Source organism: Psittacula echo (genome assembly GCF_963264785.1).
Source record: "Psittacula echo genome assembly, chromosome: Z".
Lineage (NCBI taxonomy): Eukaryota > Metazoa > Chordata > Aves > Psittaciformes > Psittacidae > Psittacula > Psittacula echo.
Genome location: NC_137742.1, coordinates 20,463,313 through 20,490,997, shown reverse-complemented (window position 1 = coordinate 20,490,997; position 27,685 = coordinate 20,463,313). Strand labels below are relative to the sequence as shown.

Below are 27,685 nucleotides of genomic sequence, written 5' to 3'. Positions count from 1 at the left end.
AGAAAATAAGAAAATATTTCTAGCTTATGGCTTTGACAAAATAAAAATTGTAAAAGAACATTTGACTTTCTTCCCTAGGTTGCACACCTTTGCTGCATGCTGTGTCAGGACGCCAGGTTGATACAGTGAAGCTTCTGTTGAAGATGGGAGCCAATATTAATACTCAAGATGCTTGTGGACGTACCAGTTTATGTCTGGCAACTTATCTGGTACCAAAGCTTGGGGGAGAAGTATGGAAAGATAGATGGAGTAAAGGGAGTAAATGTGCAGACCAAATAGGATTTCTGCTTGTACTACAGAAAGAAAACAAGTGCAAAATATTTAGTTCTAGACAAGAGTGAAATTGTAAACTTTACTATAATGCAAAGCTGATGATTATCGGAAAAGGATCAGGACCCATGTCAGAGTGTCCTTTCTCTTTCAGGTTGTAAAATTAGTGCATGGTATGGGGATTTCACTAGGTCCAGGGTCCCCTGTGTGTTTCAAGAAAGCCACTTGCTTCTGTTGCACTTGCTGTTGCACTTGCTTCTGTTGCAGTGGAAATTCCACTCTTGTTCTTAATATGCAGATTAACTTCTCCTCTTCCACTGTCAGCATCAGACATTTATGGTCCAGAGAGAGTACTTCTATCTCAAAATCTGTTTGTCGGCAGGCATGTTTTACTGTGCACCACATGAGCCAGAGCATTGATGGACCTTGGATGGCGAGGTTAAGAACTTAAGCTCAAGGTGCTGCAGGCACCAGCGAAGACACTCAGATCATAAGCAATCCAACCCCTGAGTCAACCCACATGCAAGTGACAATGGGGCAGCCATCCCCATTTGAAGCTTGGGAAGGGAGATGTGGTGACCTCTGAAGTACACATGGATGATCCTCTTGTCTTTAGTCTTCTCCTCCTTGCTGGAGGTAATTCAGAAGTCAGAGAAAGGATGGGAACCAAGTTAGTTGGGCAGAGGGCTGCCATTATTAGTTGGACAGAAAGGAGGAAGGTATGTTCACCTGTGGTGCATAGTATAAGTTACGGCTGGATGAAAGCCAGTTCATTTAAACAGATACCGCGGCAGCCTAATTAAACTACTTCCCTTGCTATGGGAACATCAAGTTTCTTCCTGCAAGTTCAGTTCAAAAACAGTGCTTCTGCTCAGCTATGCAATATTAGGCCAGAAAATAAGTGTAGAAAATTGCAAAACAGGCAGTCTCATTCAGTGCAAGGAGGATGCCCCACTTACTTGAGAATAAACATTTCCTCTGCCAGATATTTTTAAAAAATCCCATAATTAGTGTCATGCTCCTTTTTTCCTTCCTCTTTTCCCAGAGGGGAAAAAATATTCTTGGGGAAAAAAAAAAAAAAAAACAAAAACAAAATGACTGGAAAAGATCTAAACCACCCAGGCTTCGAAGTTTCCATTTCTGTTTCTGTGATGAATATCATCAGAGGTCTAGGGAGCATTTGGCTGTGATGTCTGTGCAGGGAACTGAATTCAGCACAGCTCCACAGTCACAATCACATGCTGGATTTGGTGGCCTTGTACTTCCACCAGCAGCTACAACAGGGCTGCTCTGATTCCATTATTCCACACCTTTTCCGCATAAATGCTGGTAATGCCAATCCGACATAGCTCATACAGGAGGCAATGGTCTTTATCGATTGCCTGCAGAGGACTGAAAAAAACAAACTTATGCTTGATTTCCCTGGGATTTAAGTATACACTGAAAGATTTATGCCATTGCAACCAGGTTGTTTACTTGCTTTTTTGCTGAGTTGATCAATAGAAGGTTTTAGGCCAAGCAACAATTAATCCCATCTGTTTTGGTGTTGTTTTCAGTCTAACGTTGTCACTGGTTCAAACTTCTGCAACAGTGTTTATAAGACCACACTCTAAGGCTTTTTACTATTGATTTGCCATCCATGCTAAAATCTCATCAAGGAAATAAGATTTAGCGCTCATGTTCCCGGTTTAATCTAGCATAATTAAATCCACATGCAGGAATATGTGTAGCATTTTCTAGTGATCCTGCAATTAGCAGGTTTTTAACCATTGTTTACTCGGTCAGTATTTGCCATAGCTGCAGAAAAACCAAAATGCAGTGTAAAGAAAACACCTTATCACAGAAATGAATGGCTGAGCTAGTATGAGATTTGTAGGAAACTGCTCTCAGCGCTGAGACCAGTTCCTCTGCTGGCAGAAACAGCTACAGTAACACCTGGATGCCAGAACCACCAGAGATCTGGCCTGATGCATTTCACCTTCCTTCTTGACATGCTGTGATTTCTCTTTTAGGGCTGGCTGGAAGGCTGTATCAGCCTGATCAGAAATGGTGCTAAGCAGAACATACCTGACAAAAACGGGAGGTTGCCACTGCATGCTGCTACTGCAGAGCCTGATGTGAGGTATGTCCCAGGCTCCAACAGCATTTGCTGGTTCAATTTCAACAGGTAGTCACCAACACAAACTACCCAGCCTAAAAGGGAATCCCCAGTCAGGAAGGTTAGCTGTTACACTTGCGACATTTTCCCTCTTTTACTGGCTGTTATGAAGGGGGCAGAGAAGGAAAAGCACTGTATACTACTTGTGTAGCAGAGATATACGGTCAAGGTGAGGAGCCTGGTTTAAGATCACAGTAGCAGTAGGTGGAAAAAAAAAATATGACAGATTGCAACCCTGGGTTTCCCTTCTGCCATCTCCCCACAAGAAATATTACAAGATATTACTTCTTCTCTGGACTTCTCTGATAGCATGGCAAACGTGAGGAAAGTTCTCTACATGATAACCTCTCTGAGAGCCCTGACTGTAAAGGGGGTGCTAGGTTTGGTGGACTGGGTCATTTTAAGCTACTTTTGCTAAAGGTGGAATAACAACTCCAGAGTGTGTTCACAAGAAGTCTCAGGAACTTCTTTGTCTCATTCCAGCCTGTGATAATAGGAAGGTCAAAAAAAAAAAAAAAAAAAAAAAAAAAATTAGTTGTACATTTGCATAAATTCACTTAGAAATAGCTTTCATAAGTAAATCGTGTCTGGAGGTATAAGGTGACATTAGAGACAGGTGTAATATTCAGTATACACAAAATTTTCATGTGACATGATCAATGAGACTACAGTTTTGCTGCTGTCACCACATCAGACCAGCTCAGACCTCTGCTGATCTTGCTTTCTAGCCTTTTTTAACAGCTTTATCAATTTTTCACATTATCATTGCTTTTCATGCATCTCTTGGAAAGAATAGCAAAAGTATGGGTCACTATCATTAAACCAAGCCTACACAGAAAGAAGACAATGTTTGTAAAATACTGTACAGGCTGCTATTTGAAAGGGAACAGTAAATTACAGTAATTTAACAGTAATTTATCAGCAGCACACAGGGTTCCCTGAATGATTTTCTCATTCTCCATGAGTACAGGCAGACCTTTACTCTGCACAGGAATTTACCAGTTCCATGATTCCTTTTCTTGTGTCTTCTCACTGAGCTTGCACCAGGCCCAGAAGACATGCCTAGAGCACTGAAGGAGAGGCTTTTCCACCACAGCCATTGTCACTCTCTTGAAACCAAAGTTGCTGTCAAAAGGTATATGCAGTGGCCAGCTATGAAATGCTTTTTCAGCCAAGTTTGAAAGCTTGATCAGCCATTTTATGTATTGTTCTGGTAATTGACTTACCTGTTTCAGCATGTTCTACAGAGCCTAAGAGGAAAGGAAACAGAGAATTCATTCCTGTCTATGCCTTTTGGAGCAGATATCACAGAAATTTCAGCTGCATGGTGGAATATCTACATATTTTAGTGGTAGCACTTATATTGCCAGAATCTCTAAGGATGTAAGTGACCCAAAGTTTGTTGTTGATGGACATTTTACCCTAAAAGAATGAGATTTCTTTCACATCACTGGTTTTATTGATGATATCTGGGGTTAAACAGAACCATGCATCATATTATAAAACTGTGCGATAAATGGGGTTTACAAGCATATTATGATTATCCAACTTCTTTGCTGCTCACTAGTTCTTTTTTACCAAGACCTGTTTTTTCACCAAGACTGTATTTCTGAGACTCTGAGTCATAGTGCCAAATGACCACAAAATGTCTCTTCCGCTTTACAAATTTTTACCAAGATAATCACAGCAATTTGAAAATACCTTCCTTTTCAGAGTTCCTATAGTACGACTCCATTATGCCATTAGCTGTATGATTCAGAAAGGGATGTGTAACACCTCTTTTCTACAAGTATTTGTATCCATATACAAATGGATTTGAAGTCCTAGCAAAGCACTGGCATCTGATCAGTCTTCACTCTTTAGGAATATTCTTGTCAGGAAAAAATTCAATTTGGACTTCTGGCACCTGAAGATGGTGTTACCAATCACTAAGAGTTTCACCTGCAGAATTGCTCAAATCACCCCTAAGCAACCACAAATGTCTTTATTTTGAATAAATTAAATTATCTAGTTGTTATTACTGGGGAGGAAAAAACCATGCTTGACTTGATCTGATCCAGACACCTGAGCACAGTTGCATACAGAAAACATACTGGAAGATGCTGAAGATTGTCCTGATGAAAAGCAGCAAAAGATTTTTATTCTGCCTCTTATGCATGTTAATAATGCATGATTGTACACATTTATCTGTGCATTGTCCATACATTTATCAGAGTTTCATTCTTGACACTTCACCATCTTTTAATTTCCTTGCAAAACAGCATGTCTTTAAACATGCTCATATTTTGAAGGTTTCTAGCAAATTTACACCTTCAGATGAGACACTGATTTGCAGTATGATCTTACCTAGGAATCCACTGAGGATCTATCTTCCCATTTGCCAGAATCATAAGAACTGTACATCCATGTTAGGATCTATGCTATTTGGTTTTGTTACAGCCTGTGACAGGATGGTCCTTTACCATGATCCAAACAGTTAGCATCCTACTATAAAACAAAACCACCTTCACCAAACCTATAGTGATTCTAGAACTTCTTCATAGGGATGAAAGGAAAAGAAAAACAACATCCATGCAGTGTTAAAGGTATTATTGCACTTGGATAATATTTCATGAAACTATTTTATTGTAACTGTTCCCTCCACCAGAGGGGAGTGTTTGTGGTCTATTATTCTATAAAATGTGAATCAATTCACTGCTATATTTTATATCATACCAATGTCCTATCCCAGCAGACAAACTGCAAGTCCTTGTAAAATACGATTGGTTTGTGTGTGTCAATACACAGTATGCATGTACACACACACAAACTTGTACACAGCATCACATTAGTCCAGGAGTTAAGGAGAGTGAAAAATCCTCTTAGAAACTGATCATTAGCATTCCTCTTTGTTTAAAACTTCATAAAATAGTATGACAATGAATTGCTAAGCTACCAAAAATTGCACACATGTGTAGTATTACACACTTTGATTCCAGTCTAGCAATTAGCACAAGAATTCTTCCTAGGGGATCTGCTTTTAATTCCCAGCATTAAACTTCTGTTGTTACAGTAAGCCATAAAGTCCTATTGTCTTTTCTAATATGACAAAGGACAGACCTAAGATTCTGACCTATGCCTATCACTAACACTGATTTTTCTTGAAATTGCATGTTTCATTTCTCAAAAAAATGTCATTTTTTCAGGTTTAGTCAGGACGACAGCACATTGATTATGTCATTGCTTCCACAGGCTTCTGAACGTGCTTCTGCAGAAGTCAAATCTTCATGAAATTAACCATCAGGACAATGAGGTGAGTGAGTTTTGTGATACAAGTCACAGTCTCAGGCTCTGGGGGCATACAGTTCATGCTGCTCAGAAAAAGTCCACTATAGTATAAATTTTACAATGAAACTACGCACTAGTCAAAAATTTCTAGAATGCTTTTGCTGAAATCTGCAAAACATTATGTCATTTTTCTTACTACACACGATTCACCATTAGGTTAATATACCTTCTCCGTACACTGCCAACTATCAGGTACACTGAATCAGTCTCTTAACTCAACTTGCCAAGATGTTAATTGCTTTTGATTTTTCTGAAGTTTGACACTGGACTAAACTGTCACCTTTACCAGTCATCCTCATTAAACTACTGTTATTAGCAAAAATATTGGCAAGCTGGCACTATATATATATATATAGTATTCATAAAGGAGTGTTAACTTCCCAAATGTTTTCTTCTACAAATGGAGAAGCCAAAACAAGAGAGAGATCCTGGATGTCTTTTCATATGTTTCTCTTCACTCCAACAATTGCTCAAGAGTGTATCTCTTCTCCACTGTGCCAGAATTGCCACCGATTTTTTAATTGATCCGCTTTCCATGAACCTTCCTTATCCAGTGGATGGTTTGCTGACGCTGCTCACAATCTAAACCAGATGTATGCTTTGTCTTGGTATAGAATTATGTTGCTAATGAATTGCATGGAACTGTGGATCGTGATTTCAAGCTGTAATCTTTTGCTGTAATGCGTGGCTACATGCAATCTGGAACTTTTACTCCATCTCACTGTCATTTGGCACTTAGAAGATATTGGTTCAAGTGTGAGTACTAAGCCCTGAACATTCATATTTTCTGGAAAATATGGATCCTCACAAATGATTTCAGCTAACAGAACTGTTCTTTTGGCATAAAACAATTCAGTTTTCCCATCTTACACTTGAGAAAAACACCCCGATAAATGCATGAATGCATAAACAATACGAAATACATCTGGAGGTTTCATAGTTTCCACAACTGCAGCTTTCTGTGGGTTTACTTATGAGGCCTGTGAGATGACAATGTGAAGAAACATTCCCTGAATAAGCCTCAAATCTGGGCAAAAGAAGTGTCACATTTTATTTCCCACAGCCATTTCTTGGGTTTTCTCCTTTTATGTCCCCTATTTTTTACAAATGTTTGTTTGGCTGTCTCACTTTTAATATAATATTCTGCTAGATCTTCAGCTTTGACAGTTCTGATATCACTCTCATGCTTCCTCTCACCAACAGTAACCTATCTACAGATGCCACTCAAGGGTGGTATCACCATGCACAGATGGATGGGTGCAGGCTGGACAGCCGTTGCCCACTGCAGAAGGCTCACACATGTGAGCTGCTGCTACAACCAGCTCAATGCTCTTTGCCCAGATGGGTGCTCCGAAAGGACACATGGAATGTATGAATTATTAGAAAGAAATAGAGAACAAAACAGGAAGCAATGTTATGCTTGAATGTCAGCTGGAGGAGTAATCTGAAAAATATAGGAGAATAAAAATAAACAGAAAAAGACTAGAAAGATGGCAGTAGTTGTAGAGTAGCTTACTTTCATGGGCAGGCTAACAACTAGAACAAACAAAGAAAAATAGGATTTTCACCTTGCCAGCTATGCCAGAGGGATTATATAAATCCACGGCATAATAAACTTCATAGACAAGATTGAAACGTTATTATTATTAATTGGGTTTTTTACATCTAAAATGATGGGGACACCTACAGAAATTATCCATCAGCAGTTTAAAAAAAAAATAAAAATAATTACATTTTACTCTTTGCATCGTTAGTCTGCAGAGGTCTGGATTTCATAGGAAGTCTTCAGTCTGATCACCAAATTTTAGGTGACTGTATATCAAGCCTTGTTTCTTATAATTTCTCCATAAGCATCTGCTGCTGAACTCTCTGAGCTGTGTCCCTGGACTAGAGAGAACTTTGATCCCTACCCACAGTTCTCACACCCCTATGTTACAGCTGACTGCTGGTTACCACAGTAGAAACAGAGAGAAAGTTGATTTTTCAAGGATATTTTGTCCGTGTCAATAGACTGAGAGGGGATGACAGAAAGCTGGCTTGGTACACTGTAGCTTCTTCTCTCTCAGTGATTTTTCCTGCTCTCCAAGACTAGGGGTGAGGAATTAATTCCTAGCTGGAAATAACTTCAGTGAAGCCTCACTTCACAGCAGTCTGATACTGAGTGTCCACAAACAGTACTAAGTCTCTTCTGTCAAAACCTTGGTCCGCTGATGTCAGTGGTAGATCTCACATTAATTTCAGTTAGGGTAGGATTTTACCCACATTTTTGGTTTTACAAAAGCTACCCCCCACACTAAAGCCCTAACTAAAACCAAAACTGCTCTTGTTCAACTGCTTTATTTTGTCATTACCTATACTTAAGACATCTGGAAATTTGAAAAGCCCTCTACAATACCTAATGAGAGAAATTACTGTTAGGCATTCAAGCTTTTAGTTAGAAAATCACTTCTCAGAACTTCCAATATTAATGCACAGATAAACTGTCTGCACCAGCATCTTATAGCTTGTATATTGTTGCCAATTGGCTTTATGGGGTCCTATGCCAAGCTTTAATTTTATGTTCTACTCCACATTTTTTGCTTTTTATAATTTTTGAAACCAGACAAGACCCTTGAAATGCATTTTCCCTGGTAAGAGATAGTAAAGAACTATCCCGTCCAAAGTAATATGCTACCACATCTGAACAACAGTAGCAGATTTTAAGAAACACATTTAAAAAGTAACTTTATACAAAGAATCTTTAATATTATGGACGTAGTGCGTATACGTATGTGTAACAGTGGTGATGACAGTGCAAATACATGCCATGAATTCTCTGATCTACCAAGACTGACTGAACACAGCTAAGATGGGAGGAATATGCAGGTCAATAGCTGCTTTGTTTTCTCCCTAAACAATAAATATAAAAAGTTTATATTGTGACTTTTTTGTTGACATTTTTTAGTGCCAGCTAGAATACTAGCTTATAATATTTATTTTGGATCCAAGATAAGACCTAAACCAAAAACCATGCTGTGTCATGTCAAACACCAGTCTAAAATGGGTTTTTCTGACAGGATACAAACTGAGCAGTAAGGAACTACCCCCCACCTGTCATGGTCCTGACCACCCATTATTTAGAATAGGCTACAGTCATGTACAAAAAGCACATTCGCATTTGTATCCATGTTCTGTAATAACTTCAAAAAGGTAATTGCTTGATTCCCCCTTGTAACTCCAATAATTCAGAAGCTGTTACTAATTATTCCAAATCAAGAGCAAGAGGGAAGAGTCTATCAGTCCTGAACAGTTTCAGAACTGTCTAGCTTATCTAGAGACTTGAGGATCCTAGTGAGCGACAATAATTTCCTCTTTTGGGTTTGTGGCTTTCAGGGAATGACTTCACTCCACTGGGCTGCTTTCCACAACAGGCCTCAGCACACCCAGACTCTGCTGCACAGGGGAGCAGACCTCACTCTGGTGGACAAAGATCTCAAAACAGCTCTGCACTGGGCAGTACAGGTGAGCCATGGCCATGGTTTCACCAGGCAGTTGCTTGGGCTGAGCTGGCTATTGGGGTGTTTGAAATACTTCAGAAGCAATTATTTTGGCTGTGAAATTAGGAAAAGTGATGACAGGAATGCCCACTAAAACCCCAGCATTTTGCCAGTGGGCACAGATCAAGGATCTGACATCTTTGTTGGAGAGTAAGGCATACTTAAAATAGGCTCAGCTCTGTTGCCCTGAACAAAGTTATCATTTATCTCAATGAGAGCACGTGTATGCTTTATGTTGAACTCATGCTTAAATTTTTTCACTAAATCAGGATTGCAGAAATCAGCAGCTCAAATGCTCTTGCCAAAGGCCTTTAGGAACAAGATAATGTAAATCCAAGTTAAAACGTATTTTAACAGCTATAGTCATAGAATAATTAGCTGAAGGGTTGAGGCCCTGTTTCTCTGGAGATTAAGGAAGACAAGGAAGCAAACACATTTCCTGTTGAACTGTATGTTCCTATCTTCTATGCAAAAAAAAAAAAAAAAAAAAAAGTCAAATTGCTAAAAATTACTCAGGCAATAATTAGAAAAAAAAAGAAAAAAACCACACAGGTTTAATGTGGCATTAAATACTGCACTATGCAATTGGTAGTAAGTGGTATAAAATATAGCCACATTTACTAAGTTATTTTCAAACTTTACTACAGAAAACTTCTCAGATGAAATTATACAAATGTTTTTACTTGCTCACTTGCCATAGCAAGTTCCGGTATCAATGTTCAAAACACCTGCACAACAAATAACCAGAAATAGATACTTGCATGAAAATCCAGTAACATTTTCCTACAATGACTAAATATTTGCATCCTTACCTTTTGGTCTAAGTTCACTTGTCTTAAAAAATACGTCAACAAAGAAATTAAAAAGCTCTGAACTGCCACATGTTATATTTGTAAATGAGCAAGGACACCTAGAACAAATAATCTGTTTCCTTCGACCATGACCTCACACAGATGGTTCTTGTACAATAGGCTCAACTTTTGTTTTTCTTAAGCAGAGGTATATTTTGGCATCTGCAACTGGTATTGGTTCAGCATTAGTTTTGTTATTCTTTGACCCCAATCAGTCTGAAATTCAGTTACATTCCTTGTTATTTTGTCTTAGGAGACTAAATGTATCTACTTTAAAACCTGTTCTTCATTTCCACTAGGCATATTCCAGTGCAGGCTGCTTCCAGTGGGAAATCTCTGAAACTCATGCAAGCTCCTATAGGCTACGCAGTGGTCTGGATCAGAGTTCTGAGAATAAGCTTTCTCTCAGACAGAAAGACAATAGGGAATCCCCTTCATATCATGACCTTCAGAGTTCCTTTCATACCTTAATCTTTCCCTGGTTCTGTATTTTGTACACCTCACTAATGTAATTCCAGGATTAACCCCCACTTCCACTTTTATGTCACAAATATGCAGAATAACTCTTGAGAAAGGGGAAAATTAAAACCTCACAAAACCCACTTGGACTAAGATGGAGGCACATCATAATTCCCTTTTCTTTCTCTCCATAAGTGACTCTCAGAAATCAGAGGAAATAACATTCTTCTTGACAGATTTCTGCTATGAAGCCTTATAAATTGCCTCTTCCGTCCACATACTTCTCCCTATTCTCAGCCCAGAAGGAGTAGTTGAAATACCAGAGCATGGAATAGATCCATTACCATTTCTCCTACTCAGGCTTGGCCAAGAAAAATTATTTTCAGCCAGTGCTCTCTGCTGCCTTATTAGACCCAGGAGAAATAGACACCATGGACAGGCATGACTTTCTCTTCTATGACAGAGAGCAGAACAGCAGCTGTGCTATGTGGGATTATTGTTTTGTCTAATGGTCTCCTCCATGGCTGCTGGAAAGGGGGGATTTTTGTTTTAAGAATTGTATTAATATCTTCAGGGCACAAGAGACTCACATTGCTCAGGCAGTACCAGCTGCAGAAGCTGTTTTCGGCTGAATAGGGCCCTGTGTTAAATTTCATTTTTAAAAATACACCAAGGGGAAGACCAGGCACTGAAACTTGTTGCAGGAAAGAGGCAGTTTGTGCACATTGGGCTGAAACAGAGCAGGACCACATAAAAACCCCTGGCTGCCATTCGAAACCAGATTCTCAGGCATGTTTCATGTGAAATAATTGTTCCACAATAGCTGTTTCAAAGACCATATGTTTGGCACTTGGTCTTCCATCAGGCTGTGGAGGCCCAGCCATGTAACTAAACAGACCTTGCCTGCTCCAAAGTCTGCTCTATTGAAAAGCTTAAATGTCCTGCCACTCAAGTTCACACCTTCAGTGCAAATGTGTTATAGCGGTGTCAAGAACACAGACCACTCTGGTTTGGAGTGAGAATATCTCATGTCACACTTCTTACACATGTAATATTTTTATGAGCTGGTGCAGATAGGTGCAAATAGGACTATATCAGAAGTGTTTCAGGAGGCATTTCTCTCATTTCATTTCAACCAGCAATAATTTCTGTAATGAAAAGGAAACACACCTCTGTAACAAAAAAAAAAGTTCACTGATACTGCAACTAAGTTTAAAGCCATTCTAGCAGATCTAGATAATGGTGTAATTGAAATCCTAGTAGAATATAGTACATATTACATGGTATACGCTGTCATACATAATACTGTATCATAATAGAATTAGTAGTATCTTGGAAATAGCTTGAGAAGTTTGGGCATCTTTCTGCATTGCCTTGACAGTTGTAATAATTTTTACCAGAGATTTCTTTGTCTCTTTTTTAAAACTCTGTTTCCCAAAGTCATACGATTATGTAAAAATATCAGCTTTCATTTAAAGAATAAACAAAAAATCAATTAAAGAGTTCTTCTCAAGTGAAGAAATGCAAACCCTTAGGGATAAAAGAAAAGGCAGCTAAAAAGAAGGTATTAAAAATAATATTCCGCCATGCGAAACTGCACTGATGATTTTTTAATAGGTTGATTTAGAGTGCAAAGTTTTAAAAAATTACGAGCTTGCATGTTTGCTCCACAGCAACAATGCAATTATTTCAGTACCCCGTTTCCTAAGAGGAAAGCAAAATACTTGTATATCTTAAACACATTGTAAAAGAAAAGTGTAGGCAATTATCCATTTGTGTTTGGCTGAGCAAGTGTGGCAGCCTCTGTGACGATTTGGGAGGAGAAAGCACGCTTAAATGTCAGGATCTCTAGGAACAAACCTCTTCGCTGACGCTGGGCACCTCAAGGACACAGCTGGCCACACAGCCAGCGCAGAGGAAGGGGACAGGGAAGGCAGGATTGCCTCAGGACGGGGGTCCTTCTTGAGGAATCTGTGTGCTTTCTGCCCAGCACCCTGGTTTTTTTCTGAGGGTTGCCTACCGTGGAAGGATTCAGAGAAACTTTCAAAAAGTTCATTAAATTTAGTGGGTGTTTCTCCATGTGGCATATTTGTTGTTCAGTTGGGCCAGAAAAAATGTATTTGCTAGGCACTGTTCACAGTCTGGTTGGTTTCAGGCAGATTTCTTTCTCTGGAAACCTGTACTTGTTTTCTCCTTGTTTCATGCAGTTTTCTCAAAATAGCTAGAAAGAAAGAGTAGTGATTTCTTTATTTATGTCATTAAGCTTTAAACACAATTTTGACTGTTAGCAAACAAATGACAAATAGGTTCTATATGCATTTGTCAAGCATACCCTTAAGAAATCTCTTTGTTGTATAAATATTGTCATTCCAGCAAAGGTACAGCTGTCACTCCTTGCATAGCAGCAAGGCTCTATACAGTGAGCTGTCAAGTTGCAAAACAAGGAGGAAGAGAGTTTGCAAATAGCTTTGAGTAAGAAATAAAATTGTTCCAATACCACCAGATGCTTCTTCCAAAAAGTGCACTAAACATTTATGACAATGTCAGCAATAGCAAATTGAATGTGCTTTAGCCTTGAGTCTGGCACCAAGGCTAACTATCATAGGACAGCCTATGTCCCTACTAACTAATTAAGCTTAAGTCTTATTCTCTAGAACAGGATGGTCATAGTATGCAGACCACTAATTAGAAACAATCTGCAGCTCATGCTAGCTCCTGAACTACATACAGAAACTGGTAGGGAAAGTGTTAGTTGACCCAAGACAAATCCATGCCAGGGAGGCGTTTCAAAATTTGGCTGTATACAGCCAAGTTATGATGCTCAGGAATGTTCCCTCTTGTTACTTAGTGTTTTAGAAGAGCTGTAATCTACTTCTCTGGTTTCATTTGTGTAATTTCATAAGACAAAGCCCCTTTTGTGACTTGTACAGGGTACAGTAGTATTGATATAGAAACTCATCAGTACAACCAGATCACCAGAAAAAAATGCCTTGACCTGAAATAATTGACTGTCAACATGCTGTTGACGATGTAATTATTCATGCCAAATCAAATTTCCAAGGAAATCAATTGCAGAACTCCCACTGGGCATAGTAGGAATTTGTCTTAGGCAAAACCTGTAGGTAAGTGCAGGATAATTACCAGACCTCTTCTCAGAACAGACTACGTGTAACTCTGCAAGTGGATGCCAGAACATGAGTAATGTACGTGCACCACACTTTTTGCATATCTATAAATGTCCTGATCTCCTATGCCTGAAAAAAAGCACTGGAAGAGAAATGTTTCCATTTCTCTGCTAGTAGTAAAGAAAAAAATCCTTATTCTACTGCAGAATAAAAAATTACCTCTTTTTCAAAGCACGTAAACAGCTCATCCAGACAAATCAGTCCTCATGACAATGTACTAGCAGGGGAAAGCTGCCAAGTAATATTAGTCATAGCCATAGTCATTTAGACAGTAAATCACGCACTTATTATAGAAGACTACAAGTGAAAATAATTCTCAGGGAATTGGCCAGTATTTCATGCAGTTTCTAGTTTGAGCAAAGAGAGGGTAGGAGAGGGAGGAATATGTGATAACTGTAGAGGCATGCTTCCATGACTGCCTTTGTCACTTGGTAGCTTTTTCCAACACCCATTAAGGCTGTTGAGAGGATAAGTATTTTAAAACCACCATGTCCCCTAGCTGTACCAGAGGCAGCAGTGCTCTGAGGACCATAGGACAAAGTATCCTGTGGCACAACAACACGTTCTCTTTCCAAGAGTACCACAAAGTCAAGCCAAGCTGGGTCACTCTGGAATCTGCAAGAGACCTGTCTCTGTGGGTGTCTGAGGCTGAAGTACTAGGGTTAGGAGAAGACCAATGAGCTTCTCTCTAAGCTGGCTGAGTCTCACCAGTGTAACTACAGAAGCGTCAGTAGAGTTGCTGTTTATATTGGTTTGCCATCAGAAACACACCCATTGAAGTGCCTGGGCTGCATCCAGGCAACTCCTGGCAAGTTTCCCTGGCAGAAGGAAAGCTGAAGATGGCATTACGGATTGTTCCTTTCCTCAGTGTAGGGCCCAGTGACCTCTATCCCCTGAGAGCAGAGAAACCACAGGGTGCTCTGAATTTTTGCACTGCATCTCCGCTGCCAACATAGCCATCTGGGAGCCAGGGCAGGGCAGCAGTGCAGGTAGAGTGAACATGCTTCCACTCCTCAGCTTTCCCTAGTCTGGGGTACAGAGGGGGATGCTGAAAGCCCTTAAAAATTGGAGAAAGCTTCCATGTGTGCAAAACCCTTCAGCAACCCAGGCTGCCATGTTTATGGACATTTCTCACCGTGCTTTGTTTGTGGCAGACTAGAGGTGCTGCAGTATGTCCCTGCTTTTGAGATTGGCATTTGCTGTGTTTGAAATGGAAGACTCTTTATCTACGAGACAGAGATGTGAAATAATGGTTAAAATGTCAAGCCCTTCAGTGTCAGAGCAGAAGGACAACAAAGAGAAAGGTGTGGGATTGAAAAAGGAGGCTATAGAAGGACAGGGAACACAGACGGCCTTAATCTAGCCTTCAATGCTAACAATAAGAAGCAATGTCAAGAGCTGCTAGTGGGGAATTTCTATTCAGCAAAGCTGGCTATAGATACAGGAAGGTTTTAAACTGCACACTAATACAAAGAGACAGAAAATATAGGAGAACTAATAATACCTAACCACATAATCTCTGGAGGCATTCACTTGGAAGAAAAGTACTTTGTCAGGGTTTCCTGAAAACAGTTAAGTGGTCTATAGTCTGTCCCTCTCCTCCCACCTCTACATTACTGGTAGCCACAAGCCATCTTAGCAGACTCCCTTCACATGATTCTTCTCCTTGACATTGAAATCTGTAGTTCGTTAGAGTATTCTGACAAGGGGGGAAAAATAACCCTCTATACAGTGCAGTGAACAAAGAAAATATTATATTATGTACAGTTGAAGACCTGGCAAAACAAAATGCAATGTTATAGTAAAATACTACATAAGTGACAATAAACTTTCTAAGTAAAATTACCATTCTGCATATCAGAATGGCAGAAGTATAAGAACAGTGGCCATAACAACGAGGATAAATTGGGTAGAAACAGGTGAAAAATGTTCTGAAACCATAAAAGTGCACCAAACTTTTCATAATTCTCCTCATGGTACCTGATTCGGTGGATACTTCCTGAAGGATTATTTTTGTGTTTTGAAAGCACTGAGAGATGCAACTATCAGGAGCTGGGCTTTCTATTAACAAACCTGAAGAAAATGGAGTTGTAATGAAGTCAAAGTAAGAGCTAACAACAAATTCACTAATGACCCTGTTATTGAATTTGTTTGCCACAGTCTGAAGAAGACACAAACCTCAGACAAAGTGTTGCATAAAGCACAATGACAGCTTGCCTTGCAAGGTCTCTCAGCTTGAGGCTTTAGGACATTTCTTCTTCATGAAGTAAGTCTAATTTAGATGGATGATCTAAGAAAGAAAAGTTCACTGATGAAAATGAATACTGGGTGGAAGCAGCTAAAGGTGTGAGATGGAATAAAAGTGTAAATAAAACTGAGTGGGGGCCCTGCAGAATTATATAGAAACACATAGCAAAAATAACTAATAATCTCTGAGAACATTGGTGAGAGCAATTTGAATACAAAAAGCAAAGATGAAATGTAGGGATACATAGAGTAAGGTTACAAAAACATATAATTTTCCTATGGTAAATTTACCACTGAACATCCTGCTCTAACAATAGTATGGTGGTTCATGGTAAATTTACCACAGAAAGACTATATTTTTGGTGACCTCAGCTCAAAGCTATCAATCTAGGAATAAGGGCAGCATAAGCATTTTAGGAGAATTTTGTGTGCAACTTAAAAAAGCCAAGATGAATGTAAAGATAAGGCATTCCTAAGAAGAGAGAGCTGGAAAACCACAGAACAGTTGGCCAGAGATCTCCTTGAGCAGAAGGCTCAAATATTGTTAAAAAAAGACAGAAATTTCACAGCCATCTTCAAAGCAATTCTTGCTTCCTCAGATAAGAGGCTATCGGATATAATATGGCTATAGTTTGAATGTCAATTAATCAGTCTAATACCATGTAGTAAAACACAGAAATACTGGCAAAGTGCCAACAAAATAAAATTCATCACATGGCACAGAACCTTGGTTAAGCAGGGGGTGAATAGAGTGATCATAGAAAGTCCAATTCTTTGTCTCTTTGTGGTTTGAGCAGTACATACTATTTTGAGCACACTGAATGATGTGAACTGCACAATTTGTATAAGTACAATCTTCTACAATGGACTCAGAACTCAGTCCAAAGATAGTCCAAAGTCCCAGTGGGGAAAAACAAGGAGTAATGCAATCAAAATCAGCCCAGAGACTGGGATGATATATATGAATCAATATATGATTGTTCACACATCCTATATTCTCTATCAGACACATTCAGAACAGTTCAAATAACCTTTGGGTGTGGATATCTCATAGAGAGTCTAACTAGGGATTTATCATAAGAATGCTTTTATTTGTTCCATAATAAGGTGATAAAATACAGAATATGAGAATATGCATATAACCTACATCTAGAACCAAGTTAGAGGAACACTGAGTACTTCATGGGTTAGGATGATATTCAAAATTATTTTGATAAATTTTAGGATTGAACTGCAATTAATAGAGTAGCACAGTGTAAAGTAGAACAGTGAAAGACTGAAGCTGTTTGAACAAAATTAGGAATAGTAGATTAAAAAGTAAGTAGAGGTTTAAATTACAATGTCTATACAAATCAAACTAACATCATTCTGGGACATATTAACAGAAGCACGATATATGTGGGCTACAGGAAGTAGCAATGCCATTTTCAGTGTCAGGAGAGAAACCTCAGCTGGATAATTGTGCTTTTTAGGATGCCATAGTTGAAGAAAGCTGTAGGCAAACTGGAAAGATGCCAAAAGCAAGCACCAAGTATAAGTGGGTTGAAAAACCTGACCCATGAAGAGGGGTTGAAATGGTTTGTTTAGTCTAGAAAGTGGAAGATTAGTGAGAGACAGAACTGTCTGTAAATATATAAAATGCCAGTAAGAACAGTGGCAAATTTCTTACGCAAATGCTAAGTGTTGTGCAAAAACATTGGGGGATTGAAACTGTAGGTGCAGATGTGAAATTTGGATTTAGCAAGATAGCATAAGATTAGAAGAACAGTAGTATCATTAGAACACAAATACAGAAATACTAAGGTAATGCATATTACTAATTTTATTATTTTTTAATCAAAATAAGTTGGAGAAGGATGGCAAGAGATTGATATTTATTGTGGTAGTACTAGCAGTATATAATAGACATTTAGATTCAGTTAGCCCTGAATGCAACCAGGGATTTATATCTCTAACTAGAATTATGCTAGTATGCAGGACATTTGGCATAAGAACTGGAGAATAAAACCATTATTCATAGGACATTGGTATTCTTGAAAATGTCAATCAACACTCTTTTTTCATTAGACATTCAAGCAACTATAAATTATTAACAATTTTAACGTGGTTAATAAGGGTTATATCAATATATCAATATATCAATATAAAATATAAAATATATCAATATAAAATATATCAATATAAAAGGGTTATATCAATAATATCAAATGCCTGGTCATAGAAAACAAGCTTGGATGGCATGATCATGAGTAGACTATAAATTAAACAGCTGACTAAAAATAATACATACAAGACAAAATTCCTTATTTCAGGGGGACACATTTCGGTAAATTGTGGGACAGAGAATCACTGAGACTGGCAGGTTCCAGGGACCTGGATTGTATCCTGCCAATGGTGCAATATGTAGCAGATATCTGTGTCCCAACAGCAGGGAAGTATGTAGAAAAGACTTGAGATATAATGGATGTCTCTCCATCTTTAAAAAACATATTTAGAATAAGTAGACACCTTACAAAACAATAAACAAAAGTTTGGAGAAGCAAAAGAACTTGTATCTCAAAATCAAGAAGTCAAGAGTAATAACTGAATGTTGAGTAATGCCTGAGAAGAAATTACTTTCAGGAATAAGGCGCAGAATCAATCTTGGTTAATATTTTCATGATAACTTGGCACAAAATACAGAGACTTTCTGATGAAATCTGCCAAAGCAAAAAAAACTGGAAGACATTAACAGAAAGGAATAGGGATATCATACAGGGGAAAATGGTATACCTTCAAATCTAGAGTAATATAAATGGGAAAAAATGCATAGGATAAAAAGTTTAAGTCATTCATTTGGGCACTAATAACAGAAGGTTCTCCCAGAAACTAGAAACTGTTTGGAAACAATTATGGAACAGAGAGAAGTACTGAGTTGTAAAGAGTTATTCCAAAATGACTAGGAGCTTCTAATGAGACACAGCTGTGAATTAGGCAAATGCTGTTCTGTGACATACCAAAAGAGGTATTTCTAACACAAATAGGGAAGAGCTAGTGTCCCTGTACAAAGACTTAGCAAAAATGTCTATTATAGAATCATATAATGGTTAGGGTTAGAAAGGACCTTAAGATCACTTACTTCAAACCTCCCTGCCATGGGCTGGGACACCTTCCACCAGATCATGTCACCTAAGGCTCTGTCCGACCTGGCCTTGAACACTGCCGAGGATGGAGCATTTAGCATATCTTTTGGCAACCTGTTCCAGTGCCTCACAACCTTCACAGTAAAGAACTTCTTCCTTATATCTAACCTGAACTTCCCCTGTTCAAGTTCAAACCCATGACCCCTTGTCTTATCGCTACAGTCCCTCTCCAGCATCCTTGTAGGCCCCCTTCAGATACTGGAAGGCTCCTATGAGGTCTCCACTACTATGCACGACTATGTACAATTTTATTCACCCCTCTCCAAGGATACACAAATAAAACATAAAAGGAGAAGGGTTAGTAGGTTGATGAGAGAAATAGAAAGTGCATTTTACAAGGAAAACTTAAAAGGCTTTGATTAATTAGAGCAACAAGAGAACTGCTCAGAAACAATATGCAGATTGTCTATAAACTGATCTGAAGAACACATACCAGGTAAAGAAGTATTTAATCCAAATAATAATGCTGGCACAGAACCAAAAGGACATAAATCAGCCACAGGTATGTATACAAATTAGAGATATTAATCATTAAAGCAGACAAGCTCTTGAGCTGACTTCCTTTGGCAGTAATGGGGACAAAACCCCTAACTACTCTTATTGGACACAGTAAGTTTAAGAAACGAGTGATGCAACATAGCTGCTAGTGATCGCAGGGACTGAATTTGATGGTCTAGTAAGACATCTCCAGCTGTATGTTTCTCTGTTGTTATACAAAAAAAAATCATAAATTCTTTCTCTCTGTTTCCACCAAGTTAGGATATAAAATGTTCGGTTTCATTTGCAGGTTAGAGAACAATTTCAACTTACTATTAAATTACTATTACTATTAAATTACTTATTAATTACTATTAAATTACTATTAGCATATTAGCTAAGAAAATTTTCAAGAACCACTTGAGAAAATATTTGACGTGGCTTTTCCAGGTGTAGCTGGACAGGCTTACAGAATTGGGTTGATCTTTTGAGATCCTTTCCAATTTCTATGAGAAAATATAGGCTTGTATCTTTCTGGACTCTGGCTTAGCAAAACAGCAAAAACCCAAAGATATTTCTGAGAAAGTTGTTGAGTAATTTACACTCTGTAACTTTTGGAGATGTTTGCAGTGGTACATTATTTATTATTTTTGCAGTGTTCAAAGTGTTCTAAGAAATTCATAACTCAAACTCAATTCCCAGCAGGAGATCGGAAGCTTTTGGCTTTCATACCTGGGGAGTCTGGTATACACAAAACAAAATACCATTATTGTATTTAGCCTTTTCTAGCAGAGAAAATGCAGTTTGGTGTAAGCTCCATCGTAAAATGCTTTTCTTCTCTGAACTTCCTCCCAGAGTGGCAACAGGGTTCTGTGTTCCATCATTCTAGACCACTACCAGGGACCATCAATAATAAACTACGATGATGAGAATGGCAAAACATGTATGCACATTGCTGCTGCTTCAGGCTACAGTGATATTATTAGTGAGCTGGCTAAAGTCCCGGGGTGCAACCTGCAGGCCCTTGATGTGGATGAAAGGTAACCATGGAAACTCTGACTGAAATTGCTGCTTCCTTTCTATTAACCTGAGACTAGCTCTGTTTATTCTATAATGGTGTTTCCTGTTTCACAGGCCATGGTCTAGTGCACTAGACTAATGAACTGCACTTAGGGAGAACCGTGCTTGCTCAGAAGCAGTGCAAAGCAGTCCAGCCCACATGTATCATATCTGGTATAATAACTGACTAGTAGGAATGTTATTTAGCTTTGTGTTTCTGGTAGGAAATGATAAGATTATGTGTGAAAGGACTTTGTCACCATTTGACTTAACTTCTTTCAATCAAAAGTGGACATTCTTTTCAAAACAATAGAACAGGATCCTACAATTTGAAGCTAGGATCCTGCTGCTATTTGTATTTAAGAAATGGCAATGTTCCCTTGTTTCATTTAAGAATGAAACACATTCTCCTGTGTTTCATAAGAATGCCAACACAGTATTCCTTAGGACGAAGGGAACTTCACCTTCCATTTTGATGAGGCATTTGATTTCTTCTAGGGTGACATCCCTATATCATGAGTGCACAAGAGTCATCTTTTTTCCTGTTTTTCAGCCCACACCTATCTCCCTTGGAACGTTGCTCTAAAATTTATTTAATGCAAACAGAACCAACTGACTGTTCACATTGCTTATCCTGCTCAGTGGAGCAAAAGCCAACATTTTCTTGGCTTAGGCCTTCAGGTACTTAAAATAATAGCATTCTTCATGGAAAAGTGCAATAAAATGGAACAGAAATAAAACCAACAGGGTTCTGGAGAAGTTTCTAAACATTAGTAAAATGTAGTTGAGAAGGCTGTGTTTCTATGGAAAGAAGGGTGAAGGGAGGAGTTTAACTACAGTAAAGAGCTCAGTAAGACATGACCTCTTATTACACATTCTCAGATATTTCCATAGAAGATGTTATACTTGAAGAGAAGACAAGATAAGCTGTTCACTGTAAATACAGTAAATGTCCATTCTATTATGTGTCCGACTGCATCCATCTGAAATCACTGGGATTGCAAGGAAACTGGCAGAAGAAAAGTTAATTTTCTTTTTCATTCTCGCAGTTTTCTTACAGTGTTTTCTGTGCTTCCAGATTGTTCATAAGTGCAAAGTATTACAATTTGGAAACTGCACATAAGTTTCCAAAGACAGAAGATGCAAATCTTCTGCCAAGCAGAAAATAAATTTAAATGTCATGCACAGATTCAATATAATTATATCTGCTCCAGTCTGTGGCCATCAAAGAACACAGAAACTGACAAACAGCCAGTAACAGCCTGGCAGATGTGCCCAGTCCTTCTTCTTCACCCAGAGAAGGTTTCTTTTCCAGTTACCTCCACAGAAATACATGAGCCAACCATTGCTAATTGTGTTGGTGTAAAGATGAGAAGGCCTTGCCCCTATGCAGGAGACACTATGAATGAAGGTCTTTTTTTCTAATTCTGCTTGAAAACTTCAGGGACTCCTCTTACTCTGCAGCTCCAGCAGTTGCTATTATATAGCATGTATAGGCATTTTGCAGCCCCGTATCTACTTTCTTTACAGCTAAATAGTCGCACATATATAGAAGCCAGTTCTTCAGTGGCCTTATTACCACCACTGGCAACTACATCAGCACGGGGTAAGTCGCTGAAGAATTCCATAAAATGGATGTTGTGGATCTGGATAAGTAGCATAGGAGCACATCTCATTATGTCATTAATAGTTTCAATAGTAAATTTATCCATTTATTTTAATGATACTCCTCCTTTTCCATAGGACGCCTTTGCACTGGGCTGCAGCAGCAGGGAAAGCTGACTGTGTGCAGACACTGCTAGAGCTGGGGATAGATAGCAACCCTCGAGACATCAATGAAAACACTCCTCTGACATACGCAATGTACTGCGGGCATACAGCATGCATCAATCTGCTGTCTCAGGAGAGCAGGTAAAACAAAAGTTCACATTTTGCTCATATATTGCTACTGCCTAGAAAGCAAATATATTGCTTTTTGTTTGCTGCTGCAGGGTTTGAGCCCTGGGTGATGTCTTCTCGATTCATATGCAATACTCAGTTCAAGTTTTCCACCAAAGTAGCAGCATTAGAATTAGTCATCTACTGAAAATTCACCACTGAGGTTACAGTGCTAGTCTGCCAATCAGCAGAGGGTTCTGAACCAAGAAGATGTGAGTATAGATCTTGCTCAGTCACCTTCGTGCAGAAAATTTATCTTACAGAATATTTTCAGCCCTCAGTATTATGCCTTCCACTTCTTTGAAATCTCTGTGCACTGGCTGTATGTTCATTCAATCTGACAGAGGGATAGACTGAACACAAAAGAGCTTTGCCAGATAGATAATAAAATAAATTTCAAGTCTGCATCCTCAGGATAAGCGTTTGGGAGTGTTTTCCTTATTTAGTTCTCTACCTTGATTATATTATTGAATTCTTCTTATTCTAATTTTTTTTTTCTGTTAAAAAGTATAAGTCTTTTACCACTGCTTAAGATCTTCCCCTCTCTCTTTGTATTTCTCATGTTTCAGCAGTTGTCATTTAATTAATTTTAGTTCCTTAGCTTTGGTAAATGAGCATGCGCTTACACTTAATGTCACGTTTCTTTGTGCTTTCCGCTTCTGTTCAGTCAGCAGTTGGTATTATTTCCTATGTTACAAATTGCAAGACACAGGTAACATTTTCCGTCCTTCTCCTGCAATCTGCCTGACAGAGTAGATCTGAAATGTTGGTTAGCAAAATCTCATCTAAAAACCAATACTAAAAACACTACAGCATCATCACTGTAGGTAATTATCTTGGTAGATCTGAAACTACACCAGATCTCTTTAGTACAAGCAAAGCAAGGGAAAGGGAAAAGAAAAAAAGGGAAAGGGAAAAGAAAATGAAAGGTAAAAAAAAAAATGTGAAAGGGAAAAGGAAAGAGAAAAGGAGAGGAAAAGGGAAGGAGAAAGGGAAAGGGAAACGGAAAGGGAAAAGGAAAGGGAAAGAGAAAAAGAAAGGGAAAAAGAAAGGAAAAGGGAAAGGAAAGGGAAATAAAAAAAGAAAGGGGAGGAATGGTCAACTAGTGCCTTTGTTACAGTGTTAGCAATGACTGTGCTGTTGGAAATACTATTTTCCAAATATGACATAATACAAAGACCAGTTGGTTTTAAAGATCCCATCATGTTATTCTTGTTATTATTGGATCTTGCTTCACCAGTAAGAATAATAATTCTGCAGCTGGTAGATGCTGAAGCCAGGAAAGTTTGTTTATTTTTTTTCCTGATAGCTGCACTGAACCTACATTAAGATGAGTGTAAGGCAATGAACCCCGTAAGAAAGAATGAAGTAACAGGGTATCATTTATAGTCTCTGTTAATTACAAACCTGCATTCCTAATTTTCTGCCTCCTTGAATGGCTCCTGCAAATGTTTTTGAACAATACATACTCCATTTCATGGGCAAACACAGTATTTCTTTATTATTTGGCAATAATTACATCACATTTTATTTGTAATTCCAGTAGATCTGAGCCAGTTCAACAGTTTCCCTCCCAGAACAACGGACCCCTAAAGAAAGAAGGACGATTCAGCATACTGAACCACATCTTCTCTTTCAAAAAGAATAAAAATTATCAAAAAAACAGTCAGAAGGAGAAAATCAGAGATCGAAATCCCAGAGAAGAGAGGTCAGATGTAGATGACATCATCACCACTTTTGATTGCATTATGGACACAAACTGCAAAGATAAGCATGTGACCACCACTGGCTTTAAAAGAAGGAGCACAGACACAAAGTACCTCATACCAGAAAAGAAGCAGCTGGAGTGTCAGGGACTTCTGCCTATCAGAACCCAGAGCCTTCCCCCCATCACCGTGGGCAACTCCTTCCTAACTGCTTCCCAGAGCACGTCAACTTTCTCCTCCAGCACCGGCACCCACCAATTTGCACATAAGTCTCTGAAGAGGCAGAGTGAACACAACTTGCTGGACTCCAGAAGCAGCTGCCAGGCTTTGTTGGGTGATCCCTTGAACACAGGCTCTAACCAGCTATTCTCCTACAAAGCCTGCACTAGAACTCCTTCAGACAAACTGACAAATGGCTTAAACTCTGATAGATCTCACCATGTGCGTTTGAGCCCTCCCCACCTTCCCTCACTTCCCAGTTCTGCATCAGGTAATTTCTTTTCTATCTCCCAAATCCTATAATGTGTACCGATGTAGCAAGCTGATTCAGAAAAAATTGGTAAGTCTGACCCATGACATTTCAAGTTTTTCAATACTTTTTCCAATTTCTTCTCCCTGTATGTAGCAGCAATTGAAGATAGTATATGTACAGAACATCAGCTGACAGCTTAAGCAAGGTGCTTAGGGGTGGGAAATAAGAGATTTAAGTAGGTCTGATAAGGAAATAAAAATACAGGTAGTTAGGAAGCATAGAATGTACCTGAGCAACGTAAGTGCCTTCAGCTCATATATGTGCTTTGTGAATTGCATGGTAACACCCTCAGCCACACCTGCTGCCTTGTGGCCACATTTAGTCCTGGAACTAGATGTGCAAGGGAATAGTACTGCGCTCACATCTCTAACTGTGCTGAGAGCTGCTTCTGGATCCAACCAGGTAAGCCCATGTGTGCCGTGCTGGACAGATCTGCACCTTAGCACTTTTAGACTGTAGTGTCACCCCTTCCTACACTTCCTACCCCAAGTACCAGCATTTTTGTCCAAGGTGCTGCTCTTACAGTTTTTCCAAAGCTGAGTTCAGGTTGCTAAATTTACAGACACAGAGTAAATGGTTTTATGTTGTGGTTTGGAAACTGTAATGCAACAGCAATGAAGAAGAGCATCAGAATTCTGAAGTAAACTAAAAAACAGGGGTTGACTGGATTTGGGATCTAGTACTTTGACTCATATAAATGTTTAAATGAATCTGGCTAGCTACCCTGCATGCTGGAGTTTACCTCAACATATCAGTGTCTTAAACTTCATCTCCTTTGGGATTAGTCCCATGCCAAAATTAAACACATCTAGCATGCTTTCCAACCACTGTAATATCCAACAGAAAATGAAGCAAGCAAAAGCAATCCCCAAACTTACCAGTACACCATTGCAAGAAGTAAACATTACACAATAAATTAATCTACCCTCACCCCAACAATCATGAGCTGCTGTCTTTTACAGGAAATAGGAATGAACAGAAAACCTCTCTGAAAAGAACACTCTCGGAGGTCAGGTCATTATCCGAGCTTGCATGATAGTGCAAACTGTGCTGACTTCTAAGTGAAGGGATCTATCAAATAGCAAATCTTTGTTCATATCTCTAATAATGAGAGTAGAGGTGGCAATTTCAGAATGTCTGGTCATTCTACGTTGTGCAAATAAAGGCTGGAAATTTTACCCTGTTTTTCAGGGTAAAAAAGTAGCTATTCAAAAAGTTCCACTTCCTGAACATCAGGCTACATTCCTGAAAACTTGATAGGCCTGATCCGTAAGTGTCACTACTTTTTTACTATGCACTGTTCAGCTATTCACTCTACCATACAAACATCAAACTCCATATGGCTACAAGGATTGCTCCAGCACGACTCTTTCTACACTGAACTCTTCAAGGTTCAGCTCACACGTGGAAGACAAGAAAATCTGCAGGGCTTCTTTACAACACAAATATAACAGGGTACACTGAGACTGAGATATTCAAGGGCTGTTGACAGCAGAGGAGGAATGAACTCAAACTGGAAAAACCAAACCTGGGGATAACTATAGAAAAGCAATTTCTTCATGGGATTAGCTAGACCATGAATGCATTTGATGTGGAAGTAACAACCATGTTACTTAAAATGTGACTATAGATTTTTCTTCAGACTGTGGAATACTGTATGGCTTTTTTTGCTCTGGACAGAAGGACAGGCAGTTTTCTGTGAACGTCCTATGATAAAAAGTTGCAACCAGCTGAATCAGGACAGACCCTGCACATCCATTCAGTGCTCCGTTATCTGCACAGAGACTTGATATAGCACCTGCAATCTACATGCATGAATAAGGGAAAAATCGTACCAATGATGGGAAATCTTCTAATTGTTACAATGGGAGAAGTCTTTGCATGTCCAAAGGAAGAGTAACTCATTTTATCTCTAACAGTTTATTATCTCCTTCAGAGAAAATAAAGCCTGAGTCTGCTTTAAGCCCAGCTCTCTGTGTATCAGCTCCCTTTAACAAAACTTTCCAACAATAAAAAGATTCCTGTAGCTGGCAAAAAAGACTTCCACTGAAGCATATGAATTAAAAGCTTTTAAGAACGCAGGGACTGTAGTGACAGGACAAGGGGTAACGGGTTCAAACTTAAACAGGGGAAGTTTAGATTGGATATAAGGAAGAAATTCTTTACTGAGAGGGTGGTGAGGCACTGGAATGGGTTGCCCAGGGAGGTTGTGAATGCTCCATCCTTGGTGGTGTTCAAGACCAGGTTGGATGAGGCCTTGGGTGTCATGGTTTAGTGTGAGGTGTCCCTGCCCATGGCAGGGGGGTTGGAACTGGATGATCTTAAGGTCCTTTCCAACCCTAACTATTCCATGATTCTATGATTCTATGAGTGTCTGACAGGAATACATTGCACAACCCAGATACTGCCTAACATTTCTTCATGATAAAAAGATCTGCTTATCCTCCTTCATGCCTGTGTGTGTGGTTTAAATCTGTCTGCCCCTGTAATTACAGCCACGTGACTTGCTGTGAATTGGAGCTGCGTTTACTGTATGAGCTGCAGGTCTCCAGTGCACTGTGCCTGCAGGACTCAGAGGGATCAGAAATAAAGTAATCCTGGCTCCAGCCCAGCCAGCAGTGCAGTGCAGGCAGCTGTTTCTGAGGAAAGATATTTCCTCACTGTTTTTTTTCTGCAGAAGGCCTAGCTGAGGGGAAAAACATCATCTGGACTCTGAAGGACACTGAAGTGTTAAAACTGGATTTCTCAAGCCGTGACT

At 39.1% G+C, this 27,685-nt stretch overlaps 1 protein-coding gene across 1 annotated transcript in view; it reads left to right on the top strand.

The window, feature by feature from the left end:
* The window catches only part of ANKRD55 (ankyrin repeat domain 55), a gene marked incomplete at both ends in the record, with an annotated part of 46,439 nt that overhangs the window by 8,137 nt on the left and 10,617 nt on the right, over positions 1-27,685 (top strand). Inside the window, 7 exons of the mRNA XM_080638451.1 lie at positions 79-209; positions 2,283-2,392; positions 5,660-5,720; positions 9,128-9,256; positions 20,548-20,732; positions 22,495-22,662; positions 24,233-24,885. Coding sequence (XP_080494577.1) covers positions 79-209; positions 2,283-2,392; positions 5,660-5,720; positions 9,128-9,256; positions 20,548-20,732; positions 22,495-22,662; positions 24,233-24,885 — 1,437 coding nt within the window. The remainder of the gene's footprint in view (positions 1-78; positions 210-2,282; positions 2,393-5,659; positions 5,721-9,127; positions 9,257-20,547; positions 20,733-22,494; positions 22,663-24,232; positions 24,886-27,685) is intronic.